Raw genomic sequence first — 22,300 nt, forward strand, 5'->3', positions numbered from 1 at the left:
GTATGGCAACCATTTCAGACCTAAAAATAATTCATACAACTCCTTAAGAATTTAAATTTTCTGAAACGAACAAAATAGGGACTGCAACAGAATGAAACATGACTCAGTGCAGAAGATTGAAGAAACCAGCTCTCAACTGTAAGACCATATGATTTCACAAATGTTAGAAGAATAAAAATTATATATTTTTTTCTTAATGTTGCATTTCAGCACACTAAGCAGATTACTCTTACTGAAAATTAGTAAATTATCTCAGATTTTTATACCACCTCCTAAAACTGTCAACAAAAATTGAGCATCTATTGACAACCTCTACTTCTGAAGATCTTGAAGGCATAACATGGAGGAAAATCAACTCCTTTATAAATAGGGTACTAGGAAGTAGAGACTGAAACCTATGAGACATACCCAGAAGTACCCACAGATTTTTACATGTATTGAGTGAGGAAGACAATGGATAATACAGTGTACCAGATGTTCTTTGGGACTCACTAAGATCTTCCTGGGACAGCAAAATGCTGCAGAAAGCAACCAGGAAGGCTGGAGCTCTATAAAAGAGAGGGCATTACATCTCTCCAAAAAGATATCCCAGTGTTCATGAGGCAAAGGTCAGATATGATGTTGCTTTTACTTTATGGCAAATATGACATTTTAGCATCCCTCCCTCCTCCTGAGTTTAAGGCCTTTAACTGTGTTCTTTCTCTCCTTCTGTCCATTCTTTCCAAGTTAATTTCCCCCAGATCAATTCCATTGTTTCCATCACCTCTGGAGACGCAGGACGTTTTTTTTCAATATCTTCGGTAACTAAAAAATTCATCCTTTCTCTCTCACTACATCACAGAGAAAACTCATTGCACCCTGGAAGATGGCTGTCTTATTGCTGTTTTCACCCTGAAAATGTACTTCCTAATATACTGTGAAGGAACACTTATGATAGCAATCCTTACTCCAGACTTTCATGCTAGAAGGTCCATATTGGGAGTGATATAATTCTTTCAGATATAGGCATACATCGTCCATATATCACACTTTCACAGTAGAAATCCAACATCTCTAGACTTCAACCTGTGTGGGAGGAAAAGTTGGTCAGTGCCAAGCATAAAGCGAAGAATCACACTTACAGATTTTGCTGAGAGAGTGCTACCCACACAGCACCTCTCTTGACTTTTCTGTTTTTTCCAATCCCACATTTTTTTCTGGGTTTTTCAGTATTTCCTCTTTGCCCTGACTGAATCAAAATCCTTTTGAGAGTAACCAAAAGGACATGTATCTTTTAGAAAAAGGAGGTTATTTGCTGCTTACATTGTTCCTGTTCTTATATTGCAGATGAGACAGAGAGAGTAAACCTCTTCAAAACACAACATATTGTACATTCCAAGAGCATGACAACAGCCTGTTGAGCATTTAAAGAGTTAATCAAATCTTCTGGTATCTTATCTTTTTGTGCAATTCAATGCAAAATCCCAGGTTGATTCTACTTTCAAATATAACAAGCAACATCTTGTGCAGATTAATAAGTTTGGTAAAAAATTCAGAAATATACAACTGACTTTGAATCCTAAATTGCACTAACTTTCAAAACAAGGACAGACTGCTCTGTTTGTACTTGTATCAGCTTATTAGATATTCTGTGGCTATTTCATCTTGAAGATTCATCCATTCTTCTCTATGATTAAACTGAAATCTAGTAGCAAGTTTCTATTCTAAGAAAAAAAAAAAAAAAAAAAACAAGCTTAATTTTCCTAAGTATTACTGTTGTGTTTATTTGACCATTCTTTTAAAATAGAAGCCTTGCTTTGTAAAACAATGTCTGAAGCATTTATCTATGACTTGAAAATACACAGTTAACATGATCACATTTATATCACTTTTGTGCTAAGCAGAAAAGAGAACTTCAAAATCTCTCTGAGAATCAGAAAGTGCAAAATTTCAGTTGTAGAAATACCTTAAAAATGTGATTAGACATGTGATTAACACCAGCTTCCACTACTAAAGGCAAACTAATTCAGAATACAAAAGAGACATAATGTTACCATCAAAATCCATGTTTGCCCACATATTCAATGTTATGCATAGCTCTCATACTCTTAGGTATGATAATAATAATATTAATAACAAATAAATAATAAATAATAAGCAAAACAAAACAAAATCAGAAAAGGGAAGCAAAGATAATTACAGGAATGCAATACGTTCAAAGCAAAGGACTAAATAAAGGAAGAGACTTTTCAGCTTGGAAAAGATGTGACAGAAGCCATGGTAAAAACAAACAAACAAACAAACAAACAGAAAACAAAAGAGAAACAAAAAAACATTAAAAGATAGCATTTAAAGTGAGGAATAACTGCCTCGTTGGACTCTTTGCCATGATAGATTCTAAATTTTATGTGGACTCAAGGGAAGACTGAAAAATCCACTTAGATTTGCTAAATAGATAAAATTCACATCTAGCTCAGTCTTGAGACTGGGAAAGGGATCAGACAAAGAATCCTACTTTACCCTATCCCATTCTTCTCTAATTATCAACATAAGGCAACTAACGGAAGTAGCACACTAAATTAAATAGTCCTTCACCTTCATCAACTACAGCTTTTTACTTTCTCATAACCTTAAACTGTCTCTTCATTCCTTTTTATTCAGTGGAAAATTGTATTTGTCTTCAGTAAGAGCTACATAATATGCTTAAACAACTGCTTGCCTTTACATACAGAAAGAGTGTTTTTTTGATACCACCTTGGCTCTCACTGAAGAGTAAATCTTTTTCACATCAGCAAGAAGCACATGTTCTGTGCGAGCAAATCATAGAATATCCCAAGTTGGAAGGGAGCCACAAGGATCACTGAGTCCAACACAGACTCCAGAAAGGATCATCCAAAATTTAAACCTTTTGTCTGAGAGCATTGTTCAAACACTCCTTCAATGTTGTCAGTTTGGCCCATGACCACTGCCCTGGGGAGCCTGTTACAGAGCACCACCCTGGGCCACCTTCTGTTGAAGTACCTGTCCCCAAACCCTAGCTGCTCTCCCCTGACACAGCTCCATGCCATTCCCTCGGGCCCTGTCACTGTCACAGAGAGCAGAGCTCAGGGACCCTCTGCTCCCTGTGAGGAGCTGCAGCCACCATCAGGCCTTCCCTCAGGTCCTCTGATCTGCCCCTCTCCTCTGCTCTGAGCACATCCAGTGTATGTTGTCATCAGACACAACAGACAGCTCAGGCACACTCTGCAGCCTGAGATGTGGATGGCTGTATGTTTCCTCAGGAGCTCTGGGTAGCTGTGTTAACTCCTGTGGCTGGATAGGCCATGGAGGACAGAGAGGACACACTGCTTTCTGCCAAATGGACTGGAGCTCCTTGTGATTGGGTTACAATTACTGCTGGAAGGAGCAGTGACAGCACTCTACTTCCCTTAATGCCTGCCCTTAGCTGCAGCCCTCCCTGGGGCCACCTCTGTATGTGTAGGCAGTGTACTCTTGGAACCATGAATGTCCCATCAGCCTCTCTCTGAGCAATCAGAGGGATCTCTGCCTTCCCAGGGGTTTTCCTGATGCAGGAAGCCTCCATGTGCCACCATTCTCTGCTGCGCTGCAGTGTGCCCACCCTGGAGCAGATAAGGTTCCCCTGAAGGTTTGGTTAATTATTCTATTCTTTTATCTGTCTTGAAAACTTACTGCAATTTCAGGATTTTTTATTTGTATTATTTTTTGTCTGATTTACTTGTCCATTCTTTGTATTACATTTCTTAAAATAAATACTAATCTCCCTGTTGATCTTATATAACTAGATCTTCTAATTCATTCTACTTGCCTATACAGAAACACAAGCAGCATTGTGCATTCATGCAGCAGTAGCATGAACTGCTATGCACTTTAGAAGAAACAAGGAAGCAAATCAATTAGAATAAACAGCTACTTACCCAACTACCTTGCCTTTACTTTTTAACATATAGAGTGGCAATCAACTTCAATGATGTCAGTTTTAAATCTTTACTCTGTTTTCACTTTCACGGTTTTGGAATCCAGGGATATTATTTTGAATTCTGAGCTGAAATTCAAAATCATTAAATGAGACAGCTGAAACCACTGGGGGCTTAATGGTTTTACCATTTGAAAGCAGTGTAGGTATCATCCCTTCCTCTTATGCTCTGTAGAACAAAATCCTGTTGGCAAGGCTTTTCAGGATATAACATTATCAGATCTGGATTACGTACCAAGTTTCAGGATTTGGGTACATGACGTAGTATGTATGATAAACCTGGACCTGTACATTCAGAGCTCATGCAAATGCACCCTGAATAGAAAACAGCCCCAGGAGTATGCTATCATGGGGTTCTTCACGTAGGTACAGATGTGATTTAAAAGAGTCATTTCCTCACAAAACCACAATAGGTATGCTACACAAAAATCCCTCATCATTATGAATTGAATCAGATTTTCAAAGAGAGATATAAATATAAAGCCTAGCAACGACTTGGCCTGTCTTTCAGTACATTAAACCTATGTGATCTATGTTGCTGCCAATAGGTACTACTCAACATTCACAGCTAAACACTCAGATCACATAAATAGGTATCCAGCTAGTTCTTGCACAGCTTTAAATACAGCTTTTAAATACAGATTCAAATCCTTCTTTATTTATTATCAGAACAGGAATTGCCACACTGCTTTGTAACAGAACAAAGCAGAATGTAGTTCAAGTGCCAGTATGTGTTACTGATTGCAGGCTGATTATAAAACACAAATGAGAACTCTTATTTATTTATCTAACTGAACAGAAGCCAAAACAGAGAAAATGGAAGAGGTTAAATCTTTAAAGAGATCACTTTCCCCTGTTATAATGGGGCTGTGGGCAGTGTTCCTCTCACAGCTACAGAAAGGAAGAAGGGATGGGGGTTGGGGAAGGAGAGAGGGGCATAATGCACTGTGCAGGCTTGTTTTGCAGCAGCTATCTTCTGGTACCACCTTCCCGATTCTGTGCTGTCCTGTTATCGTGATGAAGTCTCTGTTCCGCACCAACATTTATTCTGCAGGGAGAATCCTCAGCTGCTCAGCTTCACTATCTTCAATGATACTGTGCTAATGTACAGGAATAGAGTATCAGACATTTAGGAAATATGCTCCCTGCCTACATTTGGAGTCATTTTTAAACAAGAAGGTGATTCTGGCTTTTTAAGGTATACTCTGCAAATGTAAAATAACAAACAAACAAAACAAACAAACAAACAAACAAAAAACCCACAAATAAACAACAAACAAACAACAAAAACTCTACAATTCAGCAGTTCCCATAATGACACTCAACCAAAGCTTTGTGCATATAAACCAGAGCTTTTTTTCTTCTTCAATAAGGATAATGCACAGCTTGTCTCAAGATATTTCATGAGAATACAACAACCCTGAGATACGATAAAGTTTGGCTCAGGAACTGAATTAATAGGTTTAATCAATAGGCCAGGCTCTATGATGGAGGACAGTTTTGCTGATTCAGTTGTATGTAAGGATAGAGCACAGCCCTGCTGAAAAGTTCCTGGGGGTACTGGAAGCATGAGACAGCAATGTGCCTCACAGCCCAGAAAGAAAACTAAGCCTTTGTCTCGCTCCAATTTATAGGAGGGAGAGGAGGTTCTTTTATTATCTATATACCCGGCATGAGATTAAGAAGCAATGGTTCAAATGTTGGTCCGACCAGTTTATTACAAATCTTAATCAGGGAAATGGGGAAGGGGAGAACGGACACTATTATGAATTAGGGTAATGGGGAAGGGAAGGAGGGCGATAGAAAAGATAGAAAAGAAGAAGCAAGGGGTCTTTATAGGCAGCAAGAGGGAGATAGTCACCACCATGGATCCAGCGAGGTTCGTAGTTCAGTCTTTGATCATCAGTAGTGGTGGGTCGACAGGCACAGTTGTTCTGTTGACAACGACGACGACGCATGACGACGACGACCACGACCATGGCGATGATGGCCCCTTTTCAATGCTTTCAAAGTGGTCGAGTCAGCTGTCTTTGGAGTGACAGCTCAAATCCAAAGTGGTCGAGTCAGCTCTCCTTTGAGTGACAGCTCAAACCCAAGGTGGTTGAGTCAGTTCTCCTTGCGGTGGCAGCTTCTGGCTCTGGGATCTCAGCAGGAACCTCCTTTGTTCTTATCTTTCTGGCCTTGCCAGCAGATAAGAGGAAGCAGGGAGGCACCAACTTGCATCTTGCCTTCGCAAGATACAATGGTATCATCCCCCAGCCTTCCATACTTAGCTGGAGCGGTTTGGCCACAGGCCAGATATTCCGCCAGTGAACACTGCTGAGCACTCTCTTCCGCTCTTCTACAGAGCAAGCAGCTCTGGGGGAAGGGGCTTTCAAATGTTCCCAAAGCGATATCGATTGTCACACAGATAGCACCCATCACTTGCCTCCTGGACAAGTCACTCAGAGTCTTATCACAAGAAAAACCTCAGGAAACAAGCTTTGAGCCAAAAAAAAAAAAAAACAACAAAGAAGGATTCTCACAGCCCTGTGCTGCATCAAAAGAATTGTGGCTAGCAGGTCAAAGGAGGTGATCCTGCCTCTCTACTCTGTGCTGGTGAGAGCTCACCTGGAGTACTGCATCCATACGTAGAGGTCTCAGTGCGGCAGAGGCATGATCCAGTTGGAGAGCATCTAGAGGAAGGCCACAAAAACGATCTAAAGACAGAATACCTCAGTCTTTAGAGGCTGTCCAGCCTGGAAAAGAGAAGGCTTTGGGGAGGGGGGGCAACAAGAAGGAAGGGGAGAGAATCTTCAGTAGGGTCTGTTGTGTTAGGACAAGGGGAAATGGTTTCAAATTAAAGAAGGGAACTTTAGATTGGATATTAAGAAAAAGTATTTTAAAGTGAGGGTGGTGAGGCACTGGAACAGGTTGCCCAGAGATGTAGCAGAAGCTCCACCCCTGGAGACATTGAAGGTCAGGCTGGACCAGGTTCTAAGCAACCTGATGTAGATGTAGTTGCCCTTGTTCACTGCAGGAGAGTTGGACTACATGATCTTTACAAGTCTCTTCCAACTCAAAAGATTCTGTGATTCTATGAAATATAGCTTCTCAGTGTCTATTCACTGAAAATAATAAAAACCCACATAAATTAGATGAAAAAAACCTGAAAACAAATGACTACACATGACAGGAGTTTGCTACATTAATTTATTTTCGTGTAATCTAATTTTGTAATACTGAGATATCAGTACAGAGATTTTGCAAACTACATCCTAATTTTAAAGTATTAATTTCTTGGAATTAGCAAAGCTCTCATCTTCCTTACTCTTCCCTATTATTTTCAGTAGCTCATGGAAGTGTATATTTTATTCATCTATTCTTAATAGAAACCCGTGTTTAAAAAAAAACAAAGAAGAAGAAAAATTAAAACCAAAGGTAACTTTCACAATATTCTGAGATCTAATTTGTTGTTAAATAAGCATAAAATATCAGTCATTATCATTTTTTTCAAAAAAATATAAAATATCATTATAAAATATCATTATAAAATTAAATTAGAGTTCTTTACAGAACCAATCAAGTTGTTCTCCTCCACAGGAACCTGGAAATATAGCTACATTATGTAGTAGCTCATTTACAGAAGTGGTATCATTATAAAAATTAACAGCAGATGTAACATGCTTCACTTCTGCCTCCTTGCAGATGGCTGGAATTTCCAGTCCTGTAGAGGCTATTCCTATTTTCTTCCTTTTCCTTCCTGTTGCTTACCTCAAACTGCCACTGCATTTTCACTGACACTATGTACTTCCTACCTCATCCCTAAGTCCTGAACTTCAGATTTCTACAAACCATATTTTGGATGTGCATTGGCATACTGCATTAGTTCAGAATCAAATTGTTTAAGACAGAAATTTACAGCATTCACTAGCATAGGAAATTAAAGGAGTGGAGTTCAGCCTTCTTAAGAGTCCACAGAACAGCATCCCCCTTGCTCATTGTCTTAATCAGCAGCTAGTTTTGGGGCTGACCCTAGACACAGCTTATCACTCTGAACCAGCAGTGAACGCTGTGCACAAATCCAATATATCAATTTATTTGTCTGCCTTCAAGTTGTGCTGTGTCAGGTACATGTGGCCTGATGAGCTGAAAAGCACTTCTTACATTCTAGGAAATGATCTTTTCTGTTACAGGACTTTATTCCACATTTGGGCAATTTCAATCACTCAAGGCAATTACTTCACATATCACATGAGAATAAAATTAATTTTAAGTTTTTGTATGTTGTGGCGTTTTGTTGTTGTTGTTGTTTGTGTTTTTGTTTTCTTAATAAAAAACTTCTCATTTCTGAGCCTGCAATGTGTACACAAGTAGAAGATTTTCTCCATATCCTAGGAAGGAGCAGAAGGTTTCCTATAATTTGTATTTGTGGCTGCACAGCAAAGGTGATACCCCCCAGGGTCATTTCATTGCATGGACGTATTACCACGTATCCTTTCCTTCTTTTGCTCTGCTGTGCTGTCAGAAGGAAAAAATGTGGCACAAAAATCTCAGCAAAATCTTCTGATGAAGGAAGAGGTGACTCTTTCTACAGCTTGAAAGTATGCCCTGTGAGCACAAAAATCTATTTACAATGTAGTTTTTGTAAATACTAAAATGCACCCAATGAAAAGCTCTAGTTTACTCTGTTGACTAATCCTTCTCTTGAGGCACAATACAAACTGGCATATCATCATGTTTTCCTACTGCCTGAAGACAGAGCCCAATTAGGAACTTGCATCCCATCAAAAAAGACAGCCACATAACAGCAAGGTGAGATGTTACACTGTGCTTTGATATCCTTGGTTTAAGAGTCAGAATTCTCATTTTGATATGAAAAGAATTCATTTCTGATACATTTGTCTCCCAGGTAAATATTTTAGGTAACTTCACAATCATTTGGCGGTACAGATGGAATGGCACATTGTTTTAAAACTAATATATACATATTTGCTGTTGTTTGAATGCAAAATATAAGGAGCACTCAAATCCAGAAATTATGATTAATACGATGCACTAATGTAAAATCCATTAGCATGTTCAGTAGGATCTATGATGTCTATAACCCAGGAAACTTTTCTATTTATCAGCATAACAAGGACATACATTTGAGGTATCTATTTTTGAAGGAGTGCATCTGTAACTCAAGGAAAAATACATGTACCAATGCAGACCACATGCTAAAGACATTCAGACTGGATGAGCTCCTGCTTACTTAATTTCAGTACTGTTGGTTCAATGAAATGAATTTAAACTTTACAGCTATCGCTTTCTTATTTCACAGAAATCACAGAAACACCAAACAAGTTGTTTAGCCTAGACAAGTCTCTGAAGGCATCCCAGTCTTCCAGTACTTAAAGATGAGGAGAGACTCTTCACCAAGGTGTGCAGTGATAGGCCAAGGGGTAATGGTTTCAAAATTAAAGAAGGTAAATTTAGATGAGATACTAGAAATAAATTATTTGCTATAAGGGTGGTTAGAAATTGTAACAGGTTGCCCAGAGAAGTTGTGGATCTCTGGCAGTGTTCATGGACATGTTGCAAGGGACTTAGAGGAACATGATCTAATGAAAATGCAGGGATGTTAGAATTAGACGATATTTAAATGTTCATAAAATCCAAACCATTCTATGATACTATTATTCTCTCTATATATGTATTTAATTAAATACATGTGTATTTAATTTGCAATGCAGAAATTCGCAATGCACCCCAGGTAGGCTCAGTCTTATTCAACATCTTTATAAAGGACCTGAATGATGGGCTATTTGCCCTCAGCAAGTTTGCTAACAACACAGATCTGGAATGAGAGGCTGACACACCAGAAGGTTGGTTGCCTTGGAAAGACACTTTCAGGAGGAAGGGAATGACAGCAATCTCATCAAGTTCAACAAGGGGAAGTGAAAAGTTCTGCATCTAGGGAGAAATAACCTCAAGCACGAGTATGTGCTGGGGATCACCCAGTCAGAAAGTCAAATTGAATATGAGTCAGCAATGTACCTTTGTGGAAAAGGCTAATGGTATCCTGGGCTGCATTACAAAGAGCACTGTCAGAAGGTTAAGGGAGATTATCCTTCCCTGCAACTCAGCACTGGTGAGACCACATGTGAGGTACTAGGTCTGTGCTCCTCAGTACAAGAGAAACACAGACATGCTAGAAAACCAGAAAGAGTCCAGCAGAGGTCCATGAAGATAATTAAAGGACTGGATGTCTCTTTTATGAGGAAAGGCTAAGAGAGTTAGGATTATTTAGAAAAGAGAGTTGAAGGCTGAGGGGGGGGGGTATCATCAAGGTATATAAATACCTAAAGGGAAGGTTTAAGGGATACAGAGCCAAGCTTTTTGCAGCTGCATGCAGTGAAAGGATGAGAAGCAATGGGCACTACTTGGACGTGATTGGATCTGAACATCAGAAAGTGATGGAGCAATGGCACAGGTTGCCCAGAGAGGCTGTGGGGTCTCCTTCGAGATCTGCAAAAGCTATTTGGACGTGGTCCTGGGCAATCTGCTTTGGGTGCCTCTGTTTGAGCAGGGGGATTGAATCAGGTGACCTCCATAGGTCACTCTTGAATTGAATCTTTCTGTGGCTGTGATTCTGTGGCTGTATCACAAAGCTTTGTGATACCCTAAATGTGAAATATTTCATAAAATTTTCTGTGGACAGTGTATGCACTAGGAATGCTCAGATGCAGAAATCTATTTAGAAGTAAGATCATACACATTTAAACCTAAATTAACCTATTTTACTTGAGATCTTTCAGCAGGCAGCTAAAGTAAAGAATTTAATCAACAACAGCTTTTGAGGATTTACAGAAAGTAGTGTCTGATTACCTTCTGAAGGTGACACTAATTCTACATTGATTCTAGAGTAGCAAGACTCCTCATTCAGACCCACAGTTAAATTACATAATGTAACATCAGATTAATTTGGGTCCTGTTTTTAAAAACACAACAGTATCTTCCTCAGTAAAAAGAATAAACTGTTTAGGTTTTATCACAGAAATGAAAAATCTTTCAGAAATTATTTTCTGTTTAGACAGGTGTGAATAAAGTGAGACTTCTTACATTACATATAAATCCTAGCATATTGTTAGCTCTAAGAGATGTATAGTTTAATTTAAAATAGTATTATTTTAGTAATGTGAAAGAGTACTTTCCCACTCTTAAATATTTTCTGACAACACAGAAAATAGCAAAAACAGTGAATATTATTATATTAGCAATTTTTTTCCTGACTAAAGAAATCCGAGTCCAGATATTTGAAACCCTGTTTCACATATTATTTGAATACATTTGTTTCTTTATCTACTTTAATGAGCTTATAAGAAGAACATGAGTAGCTTTGATTATGGTTACAACACAATTTTTCATACTGTTAAAATGAATTTAATCTTCTCTTCTAATATTAAGTAATTTTGCTTGATCATTTGAATGACAGAATCAAGGAATCACTTATCTTTGAAGGGACCTTAACAATAATCTAGTTCCAAAACTCCTGTTGTAGGAGCCAAGTTGCACATGGCGCCATCCACCCTGGCCTTGAGTATTACATTTCTGATGTTTTGAAACATTCAGGCAAGGTAGATGATAATTCTCTAGAAAGTAAAATTTATTTACATGAGATGGAAAAATTCCAAAGACAAATAATCCTTTACATTTTGAAAGCAGCCAATATTGTCTCTGTAATAAAGAATGATTTAGAGACATTTAGGGAATAAATGTTGCATAGTTCCTTCCAGAAATAAATATTTAGGATAGTTATTTTGGCCTTGTTGAAGTCATGTCAAAACATTCACTGAGGTCAGCAAGGCACCATTCTACTTATGGTCCAGATCTGAATAGCTTAGAATTTAGAGATTTGATCTTGTATCAAATGATGTTCCGTACAGAAATTCAATGAAATGGAATCTGAGACTACAAGAGATTTCAGACAGAATGTCAATTCAGAAGAGAGTCCCTTCATGTTTGGATTTAAAAAAAGGTTTTACTCTGAACCAAACCTAAAATGAAGTTCAGGAAAAAAAAAAAAAAAAAAAAAAGAATCATTATGATGTCCTCATCATAGAAATGTTAGGATCCTGTACTTATCCTCTTAAAAGAAATAATTTATGTAAATAAAAAAAAAAAAAGATAAATTACTTCTAAGTCCTGTAAAATAAATACCACATTCTAGTTATAAAATATACCTACATATAGACTCCAACATATGGGCCTCTTCCTAATCTTTTTAACTTAAAGAAATATGGATGTACCATATTTTTATTCTTAACTGTGAACTGTGAACTTCCATTTTATTGAGCAAATACACTATTGCATTCCATATTATATATATATATGATGTTTGTCAAAGAAATAGTACCACCAAGACTAACACTGGAAATAACTGTCAAGCAGAACCAAGACAGTCACATCAGCCCAAACTGCAAATGAAAAAATTTTTATGGTTAGAAAAATAAGTCAGATCCATACTTCATAAAGTAGTTATTAATAAATTTATGAAACCTGAAGTACATTTTTGCTTTGCATTTTAACACTACCAGAATAGTATTTCAGTGACAAACGAGTTGTGTTGTACATTTTACATACAACTGAGGATCTTGTCCAGCAACTCAACCCTGGATCCTGCAAACTAACTGTTCAAACATAAATTTTGGTGAAGAGCTGAATGCAAGTTGCATGCTAAGAGGGAGAAGGGAATCAATCTGCCCATGAAACTGAGACACATCTTCACAGATTTTGCTCTTGGAAAATCCTTCACTGGGACAATAAAAGCATTTAAGCGTGTTCAGAGACTACAGATATGCAGTTTGATAGAACTCTGAATAGACAAGACCCACGTGCATTGGTCCCAAGGCCAATGTTACTTAGTTACAACGTACGTAAACAGTTGAAATATATCCCTTGTTGTTTATTTTCCTTAGGCTTCCAAAGGAGATTCTGAGATACACATTTAAGTAAAGTCATCCTTTTTAATTTATGTCAAAATTGTAGCTCTCTCCTAACTGGAGAGTTCAACCTGCAATACAGTACAAACAATTATCACCATTTAACCAGGGAGAAAGAAATAGTAAAGTTAAGATAAAATATTGAGACTATTATCATGAGTGTTTTCTTGAATTGTAACTGAAAACACTACAACACTCATCAATTCAGCACACTTAACTAGACATGCTTTTCAAAAGAAGTCTGACATTAATTCTCAACTGTCACTGAATTTCTGGAGCTATAATATATGGAGAAGTATGAGACTAAAGTCTGCATCCATTTCTCCTCTGGATGCAAGTGACTGAAAAGAATTTTAAGAATAACCGTACACCCACAGAATCATTTCAGATTATAAAATTGCATTCATGTTCTTCATACGCAAAGCCACATGAGACTACAGGAATGCTTGTATACGGAAAGAAGTTTGTTTAATAATCAGTCTGATTTGAGATCAGCACAGATTCAAAATTAAAATTTATGCTTTAATTGAGAAACTAAAAAACTAGAAACTAAAATAAGTTTATTTATTTATCACCAGACCTTCACAGTATATCATATCACTACTGTAAACTTTATTCATAAATAAAATGGATGCTGCAACTGACACTTATTTTGCAAAGTCTCAAGATTTGAATAGGTATTCTCTTCTACCATATGCATGTTTTATAAGCTCATGTTGCCATTCATGCAGTTACAAGGCCACAATTTCAATAGACAGTCAACTCCATGGCTGAGTTAACTCCTGTCTGGTACTAACTTCAGTGAAGTTCTTAAGCAATGTATCATCTAAAACTGAATAAATACATTTTTTTTATTAACAACTGGAGAGCTGACATGCCCCAGGTATTCCTACCCTGTTGTTATCAAAGACACTGCCTTTCCCTCTACATATTTTACCATAATTATTTTAATACATTTGCCCTCACAACAAGATCCAAAAATAGAGAACACAGTTCTCTTATCTTATTAAATGCGTACAACGAACACACACTGCATCCAAATCTGAATAATATATTATGCATTCTTTGACCCTGTAAAGTAGAGGAAAGAAATAACTCCTAAAATAAAGAAACGACAGCAATGGTATGTATTATGAACATAAAGGCCTGAGATAACCTGTATTCCAAAGGAAGCATGAATGACCTTCCTGAGAGATTATCCTTTCCACCCGAACTCCTCAAAAACAAATAAGTAGGCTTATAGGCTATCATGACACTTCAAGAATGGATTTAAAGGTCTCTTTTTACTTTCAAAAATACACAGTCATCCTTAGTTCTTACCTGCAGTTGCTTTTAAACATTTGACAAATTTTTGTTTGTTTGTTTGTTTGTTCCAATTCTAGAGTGTAAGTCACTCTAGAAAATAAAAGGCAAATGCTGAAACTTATTCTGTCAAGCACAAAAATGGTACGGACAATAATAGTTCTTTTTTTTTTAAACATACAATTAAAAATGGATTCAGAGAAAAGCCAATTTAAGAAAATGATAGTAGGAAATCAAAGTTTCACTAGCATGTCAGAGTATATAAGCTTATTTAATATTTCCTTTAACTTGACATCCAGCCAGTCAGGGATGAGACCCAGAACTGAAGGAGGGAAAAAACAGCAGCTGCTGCTAGTAAATGGCAGTTAAGGTTAGTGAGATTCCAAAATATCAGTGGGATTATCGTGGTAGAGACCCATTTCAACATACAAATGATTGGAAGAGAAAGAATTACTTCTATCTAGGTCATGATGAAACATCACTACATGCTCCAAAGAATATGATATGTATGTAAGAGCAGAACAAGACAGTGGGGTAAGACAGGGACACAGCACTAAGCCTGAAAGGAAAGGCAAGAACACATTTATATTTTATAAATCAGAAAGGGTATCTGTATTCTGTACAAAAATACTAAACTTTTGATTTCATCTTATGGTTATCACCCAAATTAATGATATCTACACACATATTTCAGCATAGTAATCCAAAGCTCTGAACTCAGCTCCCACAAACCAACAGAAGCATATTTCAAGAGAATTCCATACGTAATAGAAAACAAGTGGTAAAGGAAATAGATGTCCCTTTGTGATCTGTTTTACACATCTGCAGACATTTACTGTTTGCATACATTAAAAAAAAATCCTTAGGAAATTAAACTTTTTCTTAATGGGGATGTGCTAAACAAAGACTGTGACTCAAGAAGAAAACAAGTTGTGATGAATAAACATTTATCCAATCAAGCCTATCTGTTTCCAAACCAATACTGCATTACAGCACCATGTAAAAGAAACTAGTCATGATTAAAAAAAACAAAACAAACAAAAAAAAAAAACCAGCAAACATTAACAGGCAACTTTTGAGATATTTTGAGATATTTTACTGCAGTGAATCACTCAAACATGAGGTGGCTGAGAGTGAAATGAGTTTCAGATTTCTCCATTCTCTGAGGGGAGACCTGAGATTAACAATGGTTGTTCTTCAGAAACATATCATACAGAAAAGCAAACCCCTCAGCAACACAGACCTGGAGATTTATTTAAGATTTTCTAAATCTTAGATTTCCATTTTATGCAGACAGTAACAACAGACCACTGACACTGACATCAAATATTTGCACTGGCCTCAGTGAAATTATGCACAAGAATCATCAGAGAAATGCTTTACAAAAAAAGGGTGGAAAAGTCTCATTCAAGAAGATCCTTATAGAACTTCTTAGGCAAGAAGTATAGGATAAAGCAGCATGTGGTGCCAAGATGCTAACAACCCTCAAAATTGATTCAGGTTGAGGCAGGTCAAACTACACATTTAACTGATAGTTGAGGATATCTTCTTGTCTTCTTAGATTTTTGTCCGATTTCCTTTTCTCCGGGTAGTTTACTTCAGGTTCATGAAAGATACTGTATTATCAGGAGTGGAGAACAAAGTCTTCTCTTTAGTCAAAGCACAAAACCCAATACAAGTGCCATACCTCTGAGCTGAAGAAACCATATCATACAATTATATTTAATATCCATGTCTGCTGAGGTCACAGATAAGGAACTAAATTCACTCAAATGTTCTGGCTGTTTTCACCCACTGAAGGGGTGCTCAACAGCCTTACACCTCAGCTTACTTTTATTTTTACATTTATTTTGCACCACTGTAGTGATCAGTGAGACAGAACGTCTCAGCAAACCTGTCAGAAGGGGTTAATTATCATCACTGGGAGCTGGGCCAATAACACCAGTTTAATTTCATATAAGCCATCACACAAACATCAGATAGTAAGTACTTCTGGGAACTAACCACCTGGACTGGAGTAAAACTGGTGAGCTGGAGGTAAAAAGCTCCATATTCTATTATCCCCTGAGCTATAGAGTCCTCAGCTGGTAGTTCCATAAAGGTTCACACAGCCTTTTTTTTTTTTTTTTTTTTTTTTTTTCCAATTTTCTTTTCTTTTCCAAAGGCAGCAAAAGCAGTTACAAGTTTAAAAATAATAATAACAAAAATCACACCTTCAAGAACAACTATATTTTTCTTAAAATAATTTCTCTGAAAGTAGCAGACTGTACACATTTTACAAGAATAAACAAACTTCTCTAATATTTATCCACAAACTGGGAGTCAGAGATGACTAGTGCAAATTTCTGCTGACCAGCAGCATTTATTCTACAAACTTTGGGTATCCTAAGTGTTCCATCAGAGAAAAACAGGTATCTTCAATCAGTTTAATTTCTTTCTTGGGCATGTTTCTCTTCCAGGCATGAATGCTACTTGATGAAATTTCCCCCTCATAAGGAAGATAGAAAAGACTGGTGGAAGTGGCAAATAATATTTGGTTTAAGCTAGCAGGAGGAAGAGGAATACCAAGAAAGGCAAAAATTGTTTCAGCTGTCTTCTGAGGAAAGCTCACAATATCTTCAAACTTGACCATCAGATAATTTGTTGGCAGCAAGTCTCCATTTATTCTCAGTGCTGCTGCTGTGTTTGCTAGCCATAAATGGGACAACACAGAAACAGCATTTGAATTAGAGTTTGCAAATTCTTTTCTTAATGATTCGTATTCAAAGGCATAGCCTTCATTGATACTACATTTTCCTTTACCATTTTCCCATTTAAACATCGCAGCTAAGCTCTGTGGTACCTTTTTCAAAGAGTAAAGGCTTGGCTTATTTTTGTACAGCATTGAATATATCCATGCCCGTGGGTCTCTTACTACATATAATGCTCTCATGGATGGTCCTAGGATTTCCTGAAAGAAGGGAAGCTTTAACGTCCAGCTCCCACTACTTAAACTAAGCACAGGTCGTGCATTAGGATAATAAACAAGGTGTCTCCTCAATTCCCTAATATATTCAGCATCTTTATCTTGACTCACTCTTGCCCTACTTCTTTGCTCTGACAGAGATTCTCTCTTTTTGGATCTTTTCTTTTTGTCCTTGCTTATGGCAGAATGCTGAGTAATTTTACTTCTGCTGGCTTCATATAACTGAATGTTTTGTAAATGTAATTTTGTGTCTCGAACTAGAGACTGGAGCCACCCCTTGAGAAGATGGAAATGCCCATTCTGAACATCAGAAGCCTTCCATTCACACGGATCTACAAAAGAATCAATTTCAAATTCGCTCTCAGGAATTTCTAGATAGGCTGTAGGTATCCTCATATATAGGAAGTCACTGCTGTTAAAGAACAGCTGTTTTAAAATGTCTGCACCAGAAGCGGGAAGTGAAGTAATTATAACATCTGGAAAAACAATGGGAGTCCCTTCTAATTGTTTGGCTTTATTGCCTTCATCGTGTTCTAGCCTTGTCAAGTCACTGCTCCATTTTGCACAGATTGGCTGAGTACACATGCTCCATACATCAACCAGTTCAATAAGCCACAGTGCAATAACCAGTATCAGGATCCAACGCAACATTTTACCAAAGGATATGTAAAACCGCCACTGAAAGGCCAGTACGACTAAACTAACACCTAAAATTAACCCTGCAATTATGTTCACTTTGAATCCAAATGGCAAAACTGCCCTATTATTTTTAATCAATTTTTCCACGGATTCAGTACCTAGACCAAACTTAGTCACTTTGTTTTCATGAACAACTTTGGCGAAACCACCAAATCCCAAGTAATCAAACCTGGCCTTTAAATTCTGATGATCAGTCACAACAGAAACAGTATTTTCGGTGCTGTTGACACTAAGTGATATCTGAAATCCAGACTTTACATTATCAATGAGTCTGCAGTTAGAAACATTGACATAAGGGCCATAGAAAAGGTAAACAATCCTTGTAAGAGTGCTTTTCATCGGAAAGGTAACATTTACAAACTGAGTCCATCGCTTTTTGAATTCAGCAGCTTGTTCTGCCTCTTGTATCCTAGCAACAGGACTACTCCCATGATGATCAAACCAAAACATCTTGTAGTGGGCATCCCACACATCCATCATAGCTCCATTGTAGTTGTTCTTAAATTTATAAGGTATATATTTAAAATCAATGTCAAGATTATGAAAAAAGGCACTGACTGAATTAACAGGAGAGTCTGCCTCCTTCTCGATGTGGTCTACTACTAACAAGGTCTGAGAATTTAAAAGCAGCAAAATGCGATACACACTTTTCAATCTCATTGCTGATGTATAAGCAGACACTGCCTCCCCACTCACAAACATCATGTCCCCAGACTGGGAGGCTGTTATAATTTCCCCGGTTGAGTCTCCAACCTCATGACCAATCCACTTCAGCCACTGGGCACATTCACCAAGCTGTCCCTCCCAAGGCTGATTGCACTGGCTCGTAGGAGATGGGGCAAACACCAAGACATTGTTCAGGTGGCTGAGTTTAGGTCCATAGAGAGCCTCAGATACAAACACCTGCCCATTGGGAGCAAAAGTGAAAGAGTTCTGATCAGGATGCTCATGTCCAGGATTAAAACTTCTCCATCCATCAATCCAGGCATATGGTTGAAAGTGGACGATATCATAAACAGCTCGTCCACCAAGTTTTCCAGACTTGAAGGACACAAACGTGTTTGTCTGACTGCTTGGCAATCCAGCCCCATAAGTAACAACTCCCCAGTTAGGAAACACGTGCATTTTAGCAGTGCCGTAGTCAGGAGGTGGTTGAGGAGTGATTTCAGCAGAGTACCATATAAACTCGGTGTGCAGAGTGCTCCACCGCTGTGCAGTGGATGGCACCATTGGTCCATCTTTGGGTCTGTGTTTTCTAATTTGCTGTGCCAGCCAGTTGCCAGCTCCATTCTTCAGGACAAACTTATCCAAGAAAACCAGCTGGCTCTCAGGACCATAAAACCAATTGTAATTGGAATCTGCTACACCCACAGTCCTTTGAAAGCCTGGTAATAGGGTGGCATAATAAAACCAAAAGTGCATTTTGAGCCAATTATTTTCCAAGTTGTTAATACCAAAGTGTCGCTGTGCCAGGAAAACATACTGTGTTATTGACTTAGCAGTGTAACTCCCATAAGCTACTCCCTCGTCCAGAGACCCATCTACAATGTGACTGAGAAGAAACATTGTTTTCTCCATCACATCAACAACAGTGTGTTTCCAAATATTTGCCTGAGATCCATTGTCCACACCAGTCACTAAAGCTCCAGTAAGCAAAGCAAGCATGTTGGTTGCTTGGTGATTGTGAAGAAGCTGCTTTCCCCAGGAACGAACCTTTGAGTACTCAAACATTTCCTTGCTTGCAGACCGTATCTTCTCCAGGTATTTTTGTCTTCTCACATTTTCCAGTGAATTATAGAGGAAGTCATAAGCAGTGGCAAATCCTGTTAGGGAGTGGCCAAGTGGGACTTCATCACCAGGCGCGCTCTCAACCAACCAGTTCTTGTAAGCAGCCATTCTGTCCATATACTCCACAGTAAAATCCAATGCAGCTTTATCTTCAGGGCAAAGCAAACAATAAAACGCTAGAGGTGGCAGATTGTTACCATAAACTTCATTCCACTTTGCAGCAAAATCAACATGTTTGGGTGGAGGTAGGTAGTACAGTGGGTTGGATAACATAACCATCACTGCACTCCTGATGGTTCTGAATATATGTGAATGGCTTGTGTGAGCTTTCTGCCTCAACACATGGACATCTTCAGCATCGAAATACAAGCTTGGATGAAGAACTGCTTTTTTCAGCTTCTGCTCAGCACCAAGACTACCAAGTTTCTCTTTCTCATATTGATCTATATTTTCCATAAAAGTCACCCAATCAGAGTAATTGCTTACAGATTCTTCAAAAGTGAAGACAGCAAACATCATTAATGCTAGAAATAAGGTATGCCCTGTAAGCATCAGAGCCATGATCCATTAAGCAGCTCCTCTTCCCCCGGCATGCATTTCCTAACAAAACATAACATTCAGATATCAAGCTTTGATCCAGTCAGTATAAACATGAACATCTTAAGGCTTTTTTTTTTTTCTTAAGACAGAAGACTTAGTTTTACTGCACATTCTAACAGTTACTCAGATTACTTGTAATGTGAACTATGACACTGGAACAACGAGTCAACGAATCTGCCAAGAAATTAAATCTCAGGTGCCTTCTGTTCACACTTTTCTCAAATACAACACCACAGCATGTATACTAGAACCAGGAAAAAAGTAAAATCTCCAAGATATGCATACAAACACAGGATGACAAGACACAAGAAGAAACTGGAATGCTATCTCTTGGTAACTTGAAAACCTCCGTTTGAAAACAGGAATCAGAGCCACACGTTTTCTGTGTTAAAGTTTTCAATCAGGTCAAATTCCACTTCTAGAACTGACCAAAAAAATAAAACAGAAAAAAAATACAAAAACAAAAGCAAAACAAAACAAAAAAAAAAAACCACTGATCACAAAAAATATATATAATTTATTCAAAACAATGTGTTGAATTTAATGCAATGTGTTGAATTATTAATTATTTAATTATTTTTAAAGGAATTTACAGCACTTGAAAAAGATTCAAAAATGGAAGCTACTTTCTTCAGCCTTCCCCTTATCTCAGTTTGTATACACATTCTTTATCTTTTTCTTAGGACTCGTGGGAGAGTGAGAAAAAAAAAAGAAAAAAAAAAAAAAGAAAAAGGGCAGAAATCATTCATCAGCTCCTTTAAATGAGTCCGTGGTGCTTTTAACCACTATTCCCCTCCGTTAGTAAAAAGTTTGTCTGAATTAACAGTCAGGGAGTATCGACATATATTCAAGTCTTCTTTCATCTCATCTTCAGCCAGTGCTGCCCAAATTTTGACTCAATGATTCAAAGAATCCTGCTCCTCCCATTACGAAGCAAAACAAAAACATATGAAAGGAGCTGAAAGCCAATGCTTTTCTGCCAAAAGAGCAGCTTTGGTTTTCCTTCCTTTTTGCATGTTGGTTCTTTCTGTGGAAACACAAACAGAAGTTCTCTGAAGCTATGCAGGTGTCAGAACACAGACTATTCGGTCACAGGGAACTGATAATGTTTTCGGGGAAGTTGAGGGTTAATGCATTTTTTCTCTTTTCCCAAAGAAATTTAATTAAAAAGGGGCATTTTCAGAATTTCACATTTCTCTTTGTCAAAATGGAAATTCACACTGGTGACCTCAACTCTCGTTATTCCACCTTTCCCTGCGCGACTCCCAAGACTCAGGGCACATTTTCCCGTCACGCTGCCACAAGCTACCCAATAAACGACACCGAGAATACACCACCAAAAGCCAGCGAAGCTCGCATCCCCAACAAACCACCACGGGGCCGGGATGCCCGCCGGGAGCCGATCGCCCCTGACCGCCACAGCCCCGCGGCCGCCCGCTGCGCCACGCCGTGGCCAGCAGAGGGCGCCCGGAGCCGGTCGGGCCGCGCCGCCGCCCCGGGGCCGCACAACTTGAGCAAGTTTGGGCGGCGGGTACGGGCGCCCCGTTCGGCCCGGCTCCTCGCGTCTGCCCCCGCGCGGCTTCAGCCCGACTTACCCGCGGCGCTGTCCGTGCGGGCGGGGGCCGAGGCGCCGAGCCAGCCACCGCACCGGGGGTGGCGAGGCGCTGCACCGTTCCCCTCTCGGCTCGGCCGCGGCCCGTTCCGCCTCGCCGCTACTTTTCACCCGGACTGGCCGCAACTTCGGGGCTGACCCTCCTCCGGCGGCTCGTGGAGCGCTGCGGGGAGCGGCGGGCCGCCGGCGATCAAGCGGAGCGGCGGGGATGTCACTGCGGCTGGAAGGCGGCGCGCTCGGCGGAGCCCTCCCGCGGAGCAGGAATCCGCCGGCCCTCCGCGGCGAGCGCACCCCGGCTCCGCCGGCGCTCCCGGCCGCTCTCTTCCCTGCGACTGCGTGAGGCGACCGCCGCGCCCAGCCCAGCCCCGCGCCACCGCGATGCCACCGCCGCCCCT

The 22,300-nt window shown here is 39.1% G+C and overlaps 1 protein-coding gene across 1 annotated transcript; it reads right to left on the reverse strand.

The window, feature by feature from the left end:
• Window positions 1-16,603: 16,603 nt before the first annotated feature.
• DSEL (dermatan sulfate epimerase like) lies at window positions 16,604-20,254 on the reverse strand (the record flags this gene model as incomplete). Its single annotated transcript, XM_079533824.1, has 1 exon — window positions 16,604-20,254. One exon carries the CDS (start codon window positions 20,252-20,254, stop codon window positions 16,604-16,606), a length of 3,651 nt encoding a protein of 1,216 aa, XP_079389950.1.
• Window positions 20,255-22,300: the final 2,046 nt, after the last annotated feature.

Source organism: Tetrao urogallus (genome assembly GCF_951394365.1).
Source record: "Tetrao urogallus genome assembly, chromosome: 3".
In the NCBI taxonomy this organism is placed as follows: Eukaryota; Metazoa; Chordata; class Aves; order Galliformes; family Phasianidae; genus Tetrao; species Tetrao urogallus.